The sequence below is a fragment of the Cynocephalus volans genome, chromosome 7 (genome assembly GCF_027409185.1).
Source record: "Cynocephalus volans isolate mCynVol1 chromosome 7, mCynVol1.pri, whole genome shotgun sequence".
NCBI classification, from domain to species: domain Eukaryota; kingdom Metazoa; phylum Chordata; class Mammalia; order Dermoptera; family Cynocephalidae; genus Cynocephalus; species Cynocephalus volans.
Genome location: NC_084466.1, coordinates 125,098,147 through 125,115,919, shown reverse-complemented (window position 1 = coordinate 125,115,919; position 17,773 = coordinate 125,098,147). Strand labels below are relative to the sequence as shown.

At 39.6% G+C, this 17,773-nt stretch overlaps 1 protein-coding gene across 3 annotated transcripts in view; it reads left to right on the top strand.

Annotated features, from left to right (window-relative positions):
- LOC134382633 (cytochrome P450 2C19-like) overlaps nt 1-11,754 on the top strand; it is a 53,422-nt gene extending 41,668 nt beyond the window's left edge. For all 3 annotated transcript variants that reach the window (XM_063103351.1, XM_063103349.1, XM_063103352.1), the window contains 2 exons: nt 9,776-9,917; nt 11,573-11,754. In XM_063103351.1, coding sequence (XP_062959421.1) covers nt 9,776-9,917; nt 11,573-11,754 — 324 coding nt within the window. The remainder of the gene's footprint in view (nt 1-9,775; nt 9,918-11,572) is intronic.
- Nucleotides 11,755-17,773: the final 6,019 nt, after the last annotated feature.

Genomic DNA, 17,773 nt, shown 5'->3' with positions numbered 1-17,773 from the left:
AAGACAAAGACAAACTGTTTCTGTTTGCAGATGATGTATCCAATATTCAGAAAAACCTAAAAACAGCAAAAAAATTCTCAGGTCTGATTAACAATTTCAATAATGCTGCAAGATACAAAATCAACACCCTGAAATAAGTAGCATTCTAACAGAAAAAGAAATCAAGAAAGCAAGGAAAGCAAGTCCATTTTTTTAAAGATTTCTATTACCTTCTTAAAAACAAACTTTTTACTTAAGATAGTTTTAGATTTACAAAAAAATTGTGATGATGGTGCAGAGAGTTTCCATATAACCCACACCCAGTTTTCCCTATTATTAAAATCTTACATTAGGATGATATATTTTATTACAACTAATGAACTATTAGTGATACATTAACAAAATTCCATGTTTTATTCAGATTACTTTAACCCAATGTAATAGTCATCAAAAATAAAAATAAAAATAAAAAATAACCTAGGAATCAACTTAGCCAAGGAGGTGAAAGATCTCTACCAAGAGAACTACAAATCACTACCAAGAGAAATTAAAGAGGATACAAAAAGATGGTAAGACATTCTGCGCTCTGAGATTGGAAGAATAAACATTGTGAAAATGTGCATACTGCCCAAGGCAGTCTACAGATTCAATGACATCCTTCACAGAATAGAAAAAACAATCCTAACATTCATATGGAACAACCAAAGACCCCCAATAACTAAAACAATCCTGAACAATAAATAAATAAATAAATAAACAGACAAACAAATAAGTAATTAAAGCCAGAAACATAACACTACCTGACTTCACATTGTACTACAAAGCTATAGTAACCAAAACAGCATAGTACTGTTATAAAAATATACACTCTGACCAATAGAAAAGAAGAGAAAAGCCAAAAATCAATTCACATATTTACATTCCATTGTTCTTTGACAAAGGCAACAAGAACATACGTCAAGGAAAAGACTGCCTCTTCAACAAATGGTGCTGGGAATATTGGACATCCGTAAACAGAATGAAACTGTTTTCCCATATACAAAATGGAACTGTTTTCCCATATACAAAAATCAACCCAAAATGGATTAAAGACTTAAGTATAAGACCTGAAATTACAAAGCTACTAAAGGAAAACATAGGGCCAACATTTCAGGAAGTAGGATTGGGCAAAGACTTTATAAATAAGACCCCAAAAGCATAAGCAACAAAAGAAAAATTAATAAATGGGATTATATTGAAGTAAAAAGATTCTGCATAGGAAAAGAAACAATCAACAGAGTGAATAGAGAGCCTACACAATGGAAGAAAATATTTGCAAACTATACATCTGATAGGGATTAATATCCAGAATATACAAGGAACTCAAACAACTACACAGTAAAATACAAATAACCCAATTAAAACATGGGCAAAGGAGCTGAATAAATATTTTTTGAAGGAAGATATACAAATGGCCCGCACGTACTAGAAAAAATGCTTAATTTCACTAATCATTAGGGAAATGGAAATTAAAACCACATTGAAATATCTCATCCCAGTCAGACTGTCTGTAATCAAAACAACTGAAATAGCAAATGCTGGCAAGGATGCAGAGAAAGCGGAACTCTTCTACACTGTTGCTGGGGCTGTAAATTAGTACAGCCACTATGGAAAAGAGCATGGAGATTTCTCAAACAACTAGATAGATCTAACCATATGATCCAGCAATCCCACTTCTGGGTATATACTTAAAGGAATGGAAATCATCTTGTGGAAATGCATGCACTCCCATGTTCACTGGAGCTCTATTTATAAAAGTCAAAATTTGGAACCAACATAAATGTCCATTGATGGATGACTGGATAAGGAAAATGTCATACATATATACAATGGAATACTACTCAGCCATAAAAAAAGAATGAAATTCTGCCATTCGCAGCAACATGGATGAGCTTAGAGAAAATTATGTTAAGTGAAATAAGCCAGGCACAGAGGGGAAAATACTGCATGTCGTCACTCATGACTAGGAGCTAAGAGAGAAAGAAGAAAGGAAAGAAAGACCACAGTGGTGTGTTGGGAGTTGCAGAGGGAGAGAACAGATCTAGGGTTTCTGGGGGTGGAGTGGTAGAGGGGTAGGGAGGTTGGGGAGAGTTTGGGGAGGAGCACGGGGAATAATTGCAATTTGTTTCAATGGACAGGCTGATAGCATTGATCTAATCATCATATCTTGGGCACAGGTGGTGATGGTCAGCTTTGTGTCCCATGATATGCATAATCAAAAAAAATTTAATCTTAACAACATTTAAACTTATATATGTATAAAGTATGTATGTATCTACTTTTATATCTATCTATATCTCAATATTTCAATATGCATGTCCCAAGAACAATGATTTTCTACTATATAGTAATAACAGCATTCACACTCAGAAGCTATCGTTGCTACGGTATTATTATTTAACATTATCTAAAGCACAGCCCACATTTAAATTTTCTTAAGAATGTTGTTTATTACTTATTTTCCTTTGCAATTCACTACCCAGTCAAGGAACAAGGATATAATTTGTTTATCTTTCTAGACTCCTGTCATCAAGAACTGTTCTGTTTCTTTAGGTCTTCTTTCAGTACATTGATCTTTTTAGTGAGTCCTGGCCAGCAGCCATTTAATGTTCCTCAGGCTGGTTTTGTATGATTGTGTTCTAGAGATTTGATTCCAGGTACGATTTGAACAAGAAAACTATAGGTACTATGCATGTCACATTGAATCACTCTGGCGAGGCAGGTCATGTGTCATTTATGACATTATTGGTTATGCTAAGTTGCTTGCACAATAAGGTGGTAACTGCCAGATCTCTCCATTGCAGAAATTCTTCTTTGCATATGTAATTAATAAAAATCTATGGCAAGGTACTTTAACGCTTTGTGAAATCCTGCTTCCTTAATTATGCACTCAGCAATTCGAGCTCTAGTTGATGATCCTTGCCAGAACTAATTTTCCTAAGTGGAACTGTTACAAAGTAATGATTTTCTAATTTTGTCATCCCTTCTATGTTTTTAAACTAGTATTAATCTGTAATGAAGATCTCCCTCTTATTTTTAAATTAAGACAAACTGCATGGCAAAGATAATCCCTCAGTTTTTTATTCATTACTGCACTGGTTATCATCCCAGAAGATGTCATTTTCAACAAGATCAGATGTTTATTAACAAAAGCCATGCGAGCAGCTGGCTGGTTAGTTCATTTGGTTAGAGCATTATCCTGATAACACCAAGGTCTGGGGTTAGATCCCTGTGCTGGACTATTAGTCCATTTCTGTTGCTTAGAACAGAATGCCTGGAACTGAGTGATTTGTAAAGAAACCATATTTATTGCTTACAGTTTCAGAGGCTGGGAAGTCCAAATTCCAGGGAATACTTCTGGTAAGTATTGCTCTTGGTGCTAACTCTATGGCAATGCAGCTTGTCACATTACGAAATGGCAGAAGCAGGAAGATCAAAGAGAGCTCCTCCTGTGCTCTGCTTTTAAAGCTCTTGGAACCATGCTGTAATAAAAGGAGAAAAAGTTTAGTCAAGCTCTCTCGCCTCGCGTCTCTTCCAAATGGGCAAGATTCAACACATTCGCTAGAAACATGCTACAATAGTAGTGTAACTGTGCATGTGTGCTCATTTACTGATTCAACATGATTGTTGTAATTATGTAATGCTTGGCTTGTGGCCCCTGTTGTGTACTTAAACTAGAAAGGTAACTGCTCTGAACTGCTGGTTAGCAAAGCCTGGAAGGTTAGAAGAGCATGGAGGGAGGACAGAGCATAGAGAATCAGTAGAATAGAGCCTGAGCTTGTGTCTGAGAATGAAGCATGTCTGTGAAGCTCATATCTGAAGAATAAAGTATGTCTACCTTGCATAAAGCTGCTAGTATCTTCTTTCAATTACCTGACTCACAGCCTGCACAGTAAGGGGCAGAATGATCTGAGATCCCTGCACCACACATGCCCATGACCACCATTAGGTCATCAATTTATTAATCGTGTTCCTCACATGTAATCACTGCTTCAGGGCCCCATCTTTCAGCTACCATAATAGGATTTCCACCCTCTTAACACTGTCACAGTGGGAGTTAACTTTCTAATATGTGGACTTTGGGGGACACAATTCAATCCACAGCAACTGGCTAGCAAAAATAAATAAATAAAACATATAAAAAGATACTCTGGATTTTCTTTCTTTCATTTTCTCCCCAGTGTTAATATTCTATATTTTTAAAGATAATTTTTTATTGAAATATAATTGGTTGTACTTATCTTTGGGGTACAGCATTGAATATTAATACCAATGGGCAACATGCCATGCTCAAATCAGGATAATTAGTATGTTCAACATTACACAATATAGTCATTTTTTGTGGCCCTTTACCAATTTCTCAGTAACCCCCCGCCCCCTTCCCCTTACCCACCTCTGATGGCTTTGGTTTTGTTCTCTCATTTTGAAAGTTCAACAAATTATTGTGACTGTTGTATCCATCTTTTTTTTTATTTGATCATTTCTTTAACTCCCACTTGTGAATAAGGACATGTGGTTTTTCTCTTCCTATGCCTGGCTTATTTCTCTTAACATAATTATCTCTAAGTTCATCTCTGTTGGAGTGAATGACAGGATGTCATTCTTTTTATGGCAGAGTAGTATTCCATTGTGTATACACAGAACATTTTCCTTCTGCAGTCATCCACTGATGGACATTCAGGTTGGTTCCAACTCTCGACTATTGTAAATACAGCTGCGATAAACATGGGAGTTCAGTATCCCCTTGACTTGATGATTTGGATTCCTTTGGGTAAATACCCAACAGTGGGATGGCTGGATCATATGGCAGTTCCCTCTGTGGTTTTGTGAGGAACCTCCATATTGTTTTCCATAATAGCTGTACTAATGTACAATACCACCAACAATGTAGGAGGGTTCTCCTTTCTCTGCATCCTCTCCAGCATTTGTTATTCTCTGTCTGTTCTGTAACAGCCACTGTAAGTGGGGTGAGATGACATGTCAGTGTTGTTTTGATTTGTATTTCCCCAACACTTAGTGACATTGAGCAGTTTTTCATGTGCCTATTGGCCATTTGTATATCTTCCTTTGAGAAATGATTCAACTCTTTCACCCATTTTTTTAATTGGACTGCCTGTTCTTTAACTGTTAAATTGTTTGAGGTTGTTGTATATTCTGGATATTAATCCTGTGTTGGATGCTTAGTTTGCACATATTTTCTGCCATTCTGTACATTGTCTTCTTACTATGTTAACTGTTTCTTTTGCTGTGAAAAAGCTTTTTAGTATCATATAATCCCATTTGTTTATTTATTTTTTTTCCTTTGTTGCCTGTGATTTGAGGTCTTATTCAGAAAATCTGGACCAGCCCTACTTCATGAGTTGTTTCCCGTATGTTTTCTTTTACGAGTTTTTTATAGTTTCATGTCCTAATTTTAACTCTTTAATCCATTTTTAGTTGATTTTGGTATATGGTGAAAGATACAGGCCTAGTTTCATGCTTCTGTATATGGATGTCCAATTTCCCAGCACTGTTTACTGAAGAGGAAGTCTTTTCCCCAATGTATGTTCTTATTGCCTTCATCAAAGATCAGTTGGCTGTAAGTGATTCTCTATTCCATTCAATGGTCCAAGTGTTTGTACAGCAGTACTGTACTATTTTGGTTACTATAGATTTGTAGTATAATTTGAAGTCAGGCAGCGTTATGCCTCCAACTTTATTTTCTTTGCATAGGATTGCATTGGCTATTCAGGGTCTATTGTTGTTCCATATGAATGTTAGGATTGTTTTTTCTATTTCTATTAAGAATGCCCTTGGTATTTTGATGGGAATGCATTGAATCTGTAGATCACTTTGGGTAGTGTGGACATTTTCACAATGTTAATTCTTCCAATCTAAGAGCATGGAATGTCTTTCCATCTTTTTGTGTCCTCTGTAATTTCTCTCAGTAATAATTGGTAGTTCTCATTGTGGAGCTCATTGGCTTCCTTGATTAAACTTATTCTAAGGTATTGTATTTAAGTTTTTTGATGTCTAATGTAAATGGGCTAGCTTTCTAGATATGTTTTTCTATTGGTTTGTTATCAAAGTATAAAAACACCATAGTTTTTTTGCTGAATTAAACTTTATAATGAACAAGGAATGTTGTATCATTGTCTTTTACATTAGTTTTATAAATCTAGTTTTATTTTTAAGTGATATTTTTAAACGATAAGTTATTATACATATAATTGGGGTACAGAGTTGACTTTCGATAGTTGTGTACAACGTGTGATGCTCAGATCAGGACAGTCAGCTTATTCATCATTACGGTACATAATCATTCTTTGCGTCCATTAACCAATTTCTCATAAACCCCTTCCCTGTAGACCTTCCCTCCCCTTTTCCTCCTCTAGTAACCACAGTTCTTTCCTTTCCTTCTCAAAGTTTGATGTATTATTGTGATTGTTGTTTCTCTCTTTACTGCCTGTTTGTGTATTTATGGATTCAGCTCCCGCTTATGAGTGAGGGCATGTGGTGTCACTTACTGCACCTGGATTGCTTCACTTAGCATAATATTCTCCAGGCTCATCCATGTTGCTGCAAATGGCAGAATTTCACTCTTTTTTATGGCTGAGTACTATTCCATTGTGTATATATACCACATTTTCGTTATCCAGTAATCCGTCAGTGGACACTTATGTTGCTGTATCATATGGAATTTCTGTCTGTAGTTGTTTGAGGAACCTCCGTACTGTTTTCCATAATGGATGCACCAATTTACAGTCCCATTCATCAGTTTAGGAGGATTCCCTTTTCTCCACATCCTCACCCACATTTGATATTCTCTGTCTTTTTGTTAATAGCCAGTATAACTGGGGTGAGATGGTATCTCAAAGTGGTTTTGATTTGCATTTCCCTGATAATTAGTGATGTTGAGCATTTTTTCACATACCTGTTGGCCATTTGTATGTCCTCCTTTGAGAAATGTGTATTCAGCTCCTTTGCCCATTTTTTAATTGGATTATTCAAGTTATTACCTAAAGTTGTTTGAGCTCTTTGTATATTCTAGTTATCAACCCCTTATTGGGTGTGTAGGTGGCATATTATTTTCTCCTGTTCTGTTAGTTGTCTTTTCATTCTGTTGATTAGTTCCTTTGCTGTGCACAAGGTTTTTTGTTTCATATAATCACATTTGATTGTTTTGTCTTTTGTTGCCTGTGTTTTGGGGGTCTTATTTAGAAAGTTTTTGTCTAGTCCTACATCCAGGAGTTTTTTCTCTATTTTTTCCTAGACATTTTAAAGTTTCAGATCTTGTATTTAAGTCTTTAATTCATTTTGAGTTGATTTTGGTATGTGGCATGTTGATTTTTCTATGTTGGTTTTGTACTCAGCAACTTTACTTAAATCATGTGTCAGATCTAAGTGTTTTCCTGTAGAGTCTTTAGGGTTTTTAATATATATAGGATCATGTAATCTTCAAAGAGGGTCAGTTTGATTTCTTCTTTTCCAATGTAGATACCCTTTGTTTCTTTTGTGTGATTTCTCTGGCTAGTACCTCCAATATGATACTAAACAGGATTGGAGAGAATGGACATCCTTGTCTTCCCGTTCTTATGGGAAAAGCTGATAGCATTTAGGATGATATTGGTTGAGGTTTTGGCATATATGGCTTTTATCATGTTGAAATACTTTCCTTCTATACCTAATTTTCTGAGAGCCTTTCTCATGAAATGACACTGGATTTTTTCCAATGCTTTTCTGTATCTATTGATGTAATACTATGGTTTTTGTCCTTGATTTTGTCAAAGCAGCAAATCACATTTATTCACTTACATATGTTGAACCAGCCTTAACGTCCCTGGGATGAATCACACTTGATTGTGGTGTATCGTGTTTTTGATATGTTGCTGTACTCTGTTCGCTGATACTTTGTTCAGGACATTTTTGTCTATGTTCATCAAATATATTGGGCTGTAGCTTATTTTTTGTTTGTTTGTTTGTTTTATCTTTGTCTCATTTTGGTATCAGGGTGATGCTGGCCTCATAGAATGAGTTTGGGAGAATGGCCTTTCTTTTAATTTTTTGGAATGCTTTGAAGAGAATTGGCATTAATTCTTCTTTAAAGGTTTTATAGAATTCAGCAGAAAAGCTGTCCAATACTTGGCTTTACTTCATTGGGAGACTGTGAATACTGCTTCAATCTCCCTGCTTGTCCTTTACCTTTTCAGGTTTTCTATTTCTTCTTGGTTAATCTTCGTAGTTTGCATGTGTCCAGAATTGCATCCGTTTCCTCCAGCATTTGAAATTTGTTGTTGTTCAGTTGTTTATAATGGTCTTTAATGATGCTTTGTATTTCTGTGGTATCAGGTGTAATGCCTCCTTTTTCATTTCTTGTTTTCATAATTTGCATCTTCTTTCTTGTTTTAGTAGTAAGCCTAGCTAATGATCTATCTATTTTGTTTATCTTCACAAAAAAACAATTCGTTGTATTCAATGGTGGAGCTGCATGTGAGTGCCTCCATGGTTTAGGCACTGGAGTCCTTAGTGATTCCTTCCTTAGGTTTGTGACACTATGTTGGACTGTTGAAAATGTGGTTGAGCTCGCAAGTTTTGGGGAGAAGCACCTGGGTGCCCTGTCACTCTTTGGCTAGGTGGGTGACCTTGGGTGGGCTTTTTGGCCTCCCGGCTAGTGTCCTGTGACCCTGATGTGTGCACTAGGATTTATTAGAGCACTTCAGTCTGAATGGGTGACCCTGAGTGCGCTATTTGGAACCCCAGCTAGCATCCTGTTACCCTGATGGGTGCACTGGGGTACACTGGAGCTTCTCAGTTTGAATGCATGACCCTGGGTGGTGTTCTCTTTCTTCTTTCCTACAGACATAGACTTCTCCTGGTTCCTTGCTTCCCTGCATTGGGGCTGGGTTTGTGGTCGTTGGGAATTCTCTTCGTCGGTCTATTTGGGTTTGTGTCTCTCTCTGGATCAAGCCATTCATGTGAGCTACACATGTACCTCCCATCCCCAGGTGTACTACTGTCTTGGGCACTGTAAATCCCCTTCTGGGTTGGGCCACGAGGTTGTGGGTTTGCACTCACTCACCTTTTCTCCTGGTCTCTGCTGATGATATCTCAGTGCATTGGACTGGTTGGCAGGCTGGCAGCACAGTATCTATGGATGAGGTGGCAGTGGTGACTGCTGTGTTGGCAGTGGCAGTATCTGTTATGGCAAGACACTTTTGTGGTGCTAGTGTTGGAAGGCTGCCCTTGCAAACATTGGTGGCTGTGGCAGCAGCAGTGGTAGACTACCCATGTGGCAGCAGGATCTGCAGCAGCTGAGGGCCACAAATGCAATGGTGCCCCACACACTTGCCAGCTGTATGTGGGGACTGCTCTCACCTCCTGAGGTCCCTCACTTTGGACTTTAGAAATGTCAACACAGACTTCCATTTAAAACCATAATCTATATATGAGATGTGAAAAAATGTAGTAATGAAACAGAGCAATAAGTTGGGACATACAACAGTGTCCAAACGTGATAAGAAGAACAGATTCAGAAAGCTTGGCTCCCAAGTATCAATATGTCTACTACATCAATTTGGAGGCCACAGTTGAACATTCTCTGACACTAGCCCTAAACTCATCCCTGTTTATTAATTGGTCTGTCTGGATGAAAATGCCATTTTTTGGACCTGAGTTTCCTCATCTATAGATAAAAAACACTCAAGTAACTGATAATCATTGTTTCTTCCAGCTCCATGAATTCTCTATCACTCAGTTTATCATTGTGTGTTTATTCCAGGGCACAACCATATTTACATCACTTTCATCTGTGCTGCATGATGAGAAGGAATTCCCCAACCCAAAGGTGTTTGACCCTGGCCACTTTCTGGATGAGAGTGGAAACTTTAAGAAAAGTGACTACTTCATGCCTTTCTCAGCAGGTAATAGAAATTCACTACCATTTCTATGTCAGGGTACGAGATAGATTTGGGGTTCAGTTGGAACTCACATGGTGCCTCCTCTGGTGCTGGAAGAGTTGCTTTTTGTACATGATCAGGAGCACCAGTCATAATACTCACACATTATTCCTGCTCATAATACATCCTCATTGTTGGGCCACATGAGTGAATCTCATGGGAGTTGACCCAGTTCTTTCAGATTCAGAAACCTAGAGTATGCGACAATTGAATTCTGCCTCTTGATATAAAACTGAGGCACCCTAGAGCTCCTCTTATAAGGTGAAACTCTTGTAGACAGTCCTAACCAGCTATGAGAAAGTTTTCTATCTCCACAACTTTGAGTGTCTTCTCCATAGTGTTCCTCAGTGCCCTCAAGCTCAGAATGGCTTCTTAAGAGGCTCACTTCTGAGTTAGTTAGGCAGATGAGTAAAGAGATCATTGAATTCCAATAGAACTAGTGCTGTGAGAGAGGGAAGCAAGGACTGCAGAGGGAGGGAGGCTTCAGGGTTGCGGAGAAGCTGCCTACTTCATGCTCTCTCATAAACCACAAAGAGGCATAAAATAGAGTAAGCAACATCCTAATAGCAGAAATGACATTAGAGCTGCCTCAAAGGGGTCAGAGAGAATGGAAAGAAGAGGAGGCAGGACCTTTTTAAGGAGGTAATAAACCACAGGAGCAGGACATTTGCTCTACATCTAGGGTATCAGAACTTTTCCAAATAAGGACAGGGTCAGAGAAATATTGGGAATATGGCAAGATCCTGTGCCATAATTCCAGAGCAGCCTACCCTTCCTTCAGTCATGATCATATATCTTGGAAACTGTGATCTCAAATCCTGAAATGTGTATGCTGAGTCTCTGTCCATGGGCTCTGGATGACTTTTGATGCTGCTTTAAAACTGGCACTGTGGATAACAAGATGACAAGGACAGAGATCTCCCTTCAATAATTCACATTATAGCACAATAGAAAAATAAATAAGTAGGGAATTATGATGTCAGGTGAGCCATGCTTCAATTGAAGCATAAATATAATGTTGAGGAATCCCAGAGAAGGCAAGGTTTTATTGCTTGAGGGAATCACAAAGGGTGTAAATAGGACCTAGGCCCTGAATGTAGTACAAGCAAAGTGCATCTTAGTCTAAAAGACTAGCATGATATAGAACTTGAAACTACATAGTGTGTTCAAGATTGATGAAGATTGTGTACAGCCAGAGCTGAGCATACAGGGTATGAAGAATGGAGGAAAGATCCTGGAACATAATAGTCGAAACAGGAAACAAAAGAATGTGGGCATGTTTCTTGAAAAATATAGATGGAAACTTGAAATGTCAAAAGAGCAGTTATAATCTGAGAATACTTAATGAAGGGCATCGAGATGATACTCAATAAATATTTGTTGAATGAAGAGTGCCTGATCAGATCAGATATTAGGCAGATAGATGTTAGGTGTCCATTCTTCCATCCATCATTCTATTCCACTGTCCTTCCAGCTATCCTTCCTTCTTCCTTTCCACCCATCCATTGAATCTGTCATCAGTTACTGCATATTCCATGTGTACCTACCACAAATGCAGTGTTTCTCCCAATCCCAGTTCCTCATATGGAGTTACTACCCTCTGTGTTTGTTATTTTCAGGAAAACGGATTTGTCTGGGAGAGAGCCTTGCCCGCATGGAGCTGTTTTTGTTCCTGACCACCATTTTACAGAACTTTAACCTGAAATCTCTGGTTGATCCAAAGGACCTTGATACCACCCCAGTTGCCAATGGATTTGCATCTGTGCCACCATCATACCAGATCTGCTTCAATCCTGTCTGAAGAAGGGCAGATTGTCCACTGCTGCTGTGCTGTTGTCTGCAACTTTCCCTCCTCTGGGGCATTGGCCACCTCCTTCTACTATTGGGTTTTCCTTCTCTGACCTCTTTTCTCACATTTCCCATTACCTGAAGATCAAATGAACACCCGTCCTTCATTAAGGAGAGTTTCTGAAGTTTCCCTGCACAAATGCACCTATTTCCTATACTCTCTAACATCTGTGTTCACCACCACATATGTTACCACTTATCTAATATGAAAATATTAAAATATTGTCATATAAAACACAGAAATATGGTTATCATACCCTAATTCAGAGCCATTTCTTCTGTGCGTGTTCTAAATATAAAGCATTATTAATTGTAAGGTTAATGGGCAGCCTTTCATTCTTCTATGCATAATGTAGGTAAGAAACAAGAACTGTCCCAAGAAGCCATGCTGGTCCTCATCATGATAAGCACAAAGAGGGACAAAGGGGAAATACAAAATGTTATTAAACATGAAAAAAATAAAAAGGGCAAATTAAAATCTATCGTATACATTTTAAGCCTTCTTGATTGGAAAATGAAAATGTATTAATGTAAGGGTTGGCAATGGTGTGGTCAGACAGGAAGTCTTGTACAGGAATATACAGTCAGATTCTCAATGGGGGCTACACTATCCTGAGTGTCTTATCAAAACTTGTAATCTCCCGTCTGTGAACACCTACCCGCATCAATTGATGGCTGATTCCGTTTGCACTGTTTTTGGTCTTTTGCATGTTTTATGTTACTTAGTCTTTCTTATAAACCTAGGATGTAGATAGTATTTATATTAGTTTCTATTACTACTCTAACAAAGTCACCACAATCTTAGTGTCTTAAAATAATGCAAATGATTATATTACAATTCTGGAGTTCAGAGGTCCAATATCAGCTGGACTGGGCTGAGTTCAAGGTGTCAGTAGATATGGTTCCTCCTAGGAGCTCTAGGAGATAATCCATTTCTCTGACTTTTTCTGCTTCTAGAGTCCACCAATGTTTCTTGGCTATGACTCCTGTGAGAAAGAAGGAAGGCAAGAAAGAAAGACCACAGTAGTGCGATGGTCTTACAGAAGGAGGGAACATTCCTAGGGCTACGAAGTGGAGTGGGAAGGGAAAGGGGAGGGGGAGGGAGGTTGGGGGTTACTTGGGTTGGGGACACAGGGTACAAAAGTAATTTCTGGTAATAGGTATGCTGCCAGTGTGAATCTGGTCCTCACATCATGGGTACGAGTGGTGACAATTAGCTTTGTACCTCATGAACAGTCATAATAAAAAATAAGTATATAAAAATGACTCCTTCTTTGCATCTGTTCTTAGAGGAACAGATCTCTTGCTTGGTGTATCACATCTTCTACTACTGACACTTACCTTCTTATTTTCTTTTTATAGGGATCATTGAGATTACACTGGGCCCACCTGGATAATCCACTATACTCTGCCCATGTCATGATCCTTAGCACAATCACATTTGCAATGTCTCTTTTACCTCATAAAGTAACATTTAGAGGTTCACAGTTTCCAAGGATTTGGACATGGACATCTTTGGTGGGGGATGAGATCATTATTCAGCCTACCACACTATTATTATGTCCATTTTAGCACTAAACACCTGAGGTGAAATTTTGTTATGTATCTTATTCAAGGTCACACAGCTGGTAAGTGGCAGAGGCAAGACTTGAACCAGGGCAATCTGGTGGAAAACAGAGGTTGCTAACCACTTTGCTATTAATTCTTTTTTCCCCAGTATTTTAAATTGTGGTATAATACACATAACAAAATTTACAATCTTAAATATTTTATTTATTTGAAAAATTTTGTTTGTGTTCCCATATATGTCTTTCTTTCTTTTTTATTTTTGGCAGCTCGACAGCACAGGGATCTGATCCTGTAAACTTTGTGTTACAAGGCTGTACTTACCTGTTTTAATTGTTCAGTACAGTGGTAGTAAATACATTCATAATGTGCAAACATCACCAATATCCATTTCTATACAATTTTCATCTTATAAAACTGAAACTCTGTACCCGTTAAACAACTCCCCATTTCCCTGTCCCCCACCTCCACCCCCTGGAAATCATTTTTTACTTTCTGTCCCTATGGCCTTGACTACTTTAGGTACTTAATATTGATGGAATTATGCAGTATTTGTCTTTTTGTAACTGGCTTATTTCACTTAGCATAATGTCCTCCAATTTAATCCATATTATGCTATTAACTCTTACTGTGTTTATTATTTCCTGTTTACTTTCCTCTACTACAATAATTGTATTATGGTCAGCTCTGGTTTCCTGGCACAAGATTGGTTCCTAGTGGAACCCAGCTCAGTGATCTCTGCAGTGTAATGTGTTCAAAAAGGCTATAGTGTCTGCAGGGGCCTCTGCGTGAGATTGGGGAGATTGGGCTAATATGGAGGGACTTCATCCTGCATGGGATCTGCATTTGTAAAGAAACCACGTGATGCTGAAGAGTTTCATGGCAGAATCCACTGATAATGAAACACCAAGTCTTGCTGTCCCTGCATACTAATGGGAAATGGTGAAAAGTGCTGGGATAGTTCAGGTGTGCTCTCCTATCTTGCTTTTAGGCAGAATTTTCTAAGCAGTCAAAGAAAGGCTTTCTCCACAGTGAGACAAGAATCAGGCCACTTGCAGTTCAGCACTGATGTAGAAAAAGATAATGCTCTCAGCAAATTTCATCCTGGATTGGAGGAAGATGCCAACACAGAAGTGCCTGGTGACCTGGACATGTTTACACCTGTACTGAGGAACATTATGTGAATTGCAGCATAACATTGTACTAAAAAGATTCAGAGCAAGAACAGTTGATGTCTACTCCTGCAAGAAAGATAAAGGCTGGGAAAGATGAAAACAATTTCATAGAAGCACAGGCAGAAAGAGCTAAAACCCAGTTAAAACTACTGTGAGCAACTGACAAAAGACTCCGGGTCTCCACAGTTATCTGTAAGGCCTGTGTGAGAGTTAGGCAACTTCTCTGCAGGACATTAGCTCAAGGTCAAAGTCCTGGCAGCTCCCCTTGGTTGGAAAACATGGCTGATAAGGTGGAATCAGGGATGGAATATTGACGACCCAGCAAAGGATTTAGGACACAGAGGGAGGCTTCAGAGTCAAGTGTGCATTTAAATCTTCAAAGTAGCAAGACAAATCTGTCATACAAGAATGTGGCTGAAGAAGGAAAGAAAATAGTCCACCTGACAGACAGGCCACCATAAAGGCGTCCAGACAGAGGAAGCCCCAATCAAATGGGCAGATCAACATCTTGAGGGGGGAGGAAATGAAATGACTGAGCTTTATCAACAGAGAAAGGGAAGCATCTCGGATTTTACCTCATATTGTGGATTGTGGATGAGCTGTGAATATGAAGAGCTGGAGACCCGAAAGAGATTCAAATGTCTCAAAGGATAGATGGAAAAAAACACTTAATCTTCTCAGAGGTGAACTCCTTGCTGGAACTGAAAGTTCATGATCATATGTGGAAGGCTCGAGTGGGTGAAGGAAATCTTGTGATTTCTAGACAGAAGGTTACACGGCTGAGCTAAAGAATGGCCCAAGCGGCAATTTATTTTGAGCCTCGAGAAATGAATCCCCAGGCTTTTGTTGACTTTGGTGGAGCCGTTGTCAGTGAGCATTTTCTCCCTGATCTCTGTGCACCGAGTGCTGCTTCCCCTGGGACAGGAAGGTCTCTGGCCTCTCTCCTCAGACCCTCCCCTTGGCTGCCAAGACCCTCCACCTCCTTGTCTTCCTCCATTCCCCAACCATGATCCTGGTGGATCTAAAAAAGAAGTTCCTGACAAGGGATGCCCTGTACTCCCTCATCCCCAGAAGCCTCACTGCAGCCACTGAGCCTGTTTCCACCAAGGCAAGTTTGTCCTCGTTGTCCATCATGGCCTGGGTTTTCCCTGGTCACCCCCATCCTCATCTACAAAATGGCAGTGGGTCACCTCCTAGGTTCACTCAGCCTGTGATGACCCTCATCATCCAAATCCCAAAGTGAGCACCGTAGACCACTAGGTGTCTCCTTCTTTGTTCAAAAATGTTATTGAAATGTATTTTTACTTTAAGAAACTTTTTAGTGTGAGTTGTTATATTTTTGCTTTCTATGGACATTGTCAGAATCAAAATGGAGTCAATTGCATCACATCCTAACAAGAAATAAATAAAGCTGGAAGGCTGAGAACAGAGGGCCCTCACACCAGATGCATAACAAGAACTACTACAAAGACTCTCTGAAAGGCTCACACATGTAACTTTTCAAACTACACCTTGCTATGTGAGTCACAAGGACAGCAAACTGGATGTCCAAGCACACTTGCCTGACACACCATCTCCACTAAGGAACTGGCATCAACTACTTGGATAAGCTCCTGTAAACAATGTTCCCTTTCTTTCAAATCAAATTACATGTACCTTTCCCTTCTGCCTTTAAAATTCTCTCCTTACCTCAATGTTCTTTGATATGTCTAGAGTCCCCAATGCCTGCACATTCTAGATGTGCACATCTTTCTGTTTATTCCTGAAGAAACACTAAACTTGCTATTCTTTAGAGAGCCTCTCTTGGTTTGTTATGTAGGCTGACATCAGTTTGCATCTTGATTGTATTATAATTTGAGGCTAATTTTTAAAAGTTAACACTGTTTAAGTTATTCTCATCCTATTTTATTGTCCGGTTGATATAAGTAAGAAATTTAATTCTGCAAGTCTGTTCACTCTCCCCTAAAGGAGAACAGTTCAGCTACCAGAATCACTTGAAATATCAAAATACACTTCCCTGTTATGGTGGTTCTGCACCACTGTGGTAAGAGAAAGCAGAAGGTACTTCTGGGCCTTCATAAAGGGCAGTTGATTTAAAGAATGGCTTGTCATGGGACTGTCTGTGGGGGAGGTGACTGGAGAGCAGGAGGCTGAACAGAGCAAGATGGTGCCTCAGTTGTCCATAGTGGCAGCCTGAGTGGCTCCCTTCCGTTCCCTGTCCCCCCCCAACACACATACATTGGTGATTATTTACTGGGCCCACCTCCCCTTCCTGGTCCCAGTGTCTGCTTCTGGGAAACCTGCAATCACCAAGGCCAGTGGATGGGGACTGATCCCTGGAGCCATTGTGGAGGAGGCCTCTGAGGCAGCTCAGCTGGAAGAGGCCCCATCGTGAGAGGTGACACATGACACACAATCAGGGGAGATGATGGTGCATGTGCGGTGCATTTGCCTGTCTAGTGTGAGCCTCCAGCCTCTTCTGCTCCAAACAGACACTAATGCAGTTTGTAGCTGAGGAGGCTGAGCCTCTGTCTTAGTCTGTTTCTGTTGCTTATAACAAAATACATAGAACTGGGTGATTGATAGGAAAACATAATTTATTGCTTACCACTTCTGAAGCTAGGAAGTCCAAAGTCCAGGGAACACATTTGAGGAAGGCTTTGGTGGTGGCGACAGTGATGACAGGGTATCACATTGTGAAATGGCAAAACAGAGACCAGAGAAAGACAGATTCTCCTCTCTCTTCTTTTAAATCTCTCCAAGCCATGTGCCTGATCACCATTATTGATCCATTCACTAGAGCACAGTCCTTGGGTTTTTATATGTTGTATGTTTCCTTCCTTTCTCCAGTCATTCACCCACTCATCCTTCCTTTCACTCCACTCACATTCACTGAGAGTCTACCCACAGGAGGATACAAAGACCCTTCTGGTGAGCTGAGAACCAGAACCTTACATCTGGAATTGGAGAATATCCCACAGGCTGGGGTTCCCACAGATCCTTCCCACCCCAACTCCAGCATCAGACCTCTTACACAGGCACAGATGGAGGCACATCCCACAGGGAGCCTTCTCCTTTCTGGCACTCAGAGCCACAGCTCTGGATGGTGGCACATCAATAGTCCCAGGTCACAAGCCACCCATGGCCATAGCAGAAGGCATGACAGTGCTGGACAGCAGTGCCTGGACAGCAAAGCGTCAGAGCAGCATAGTGGAGGGTATGTCCCGTCTC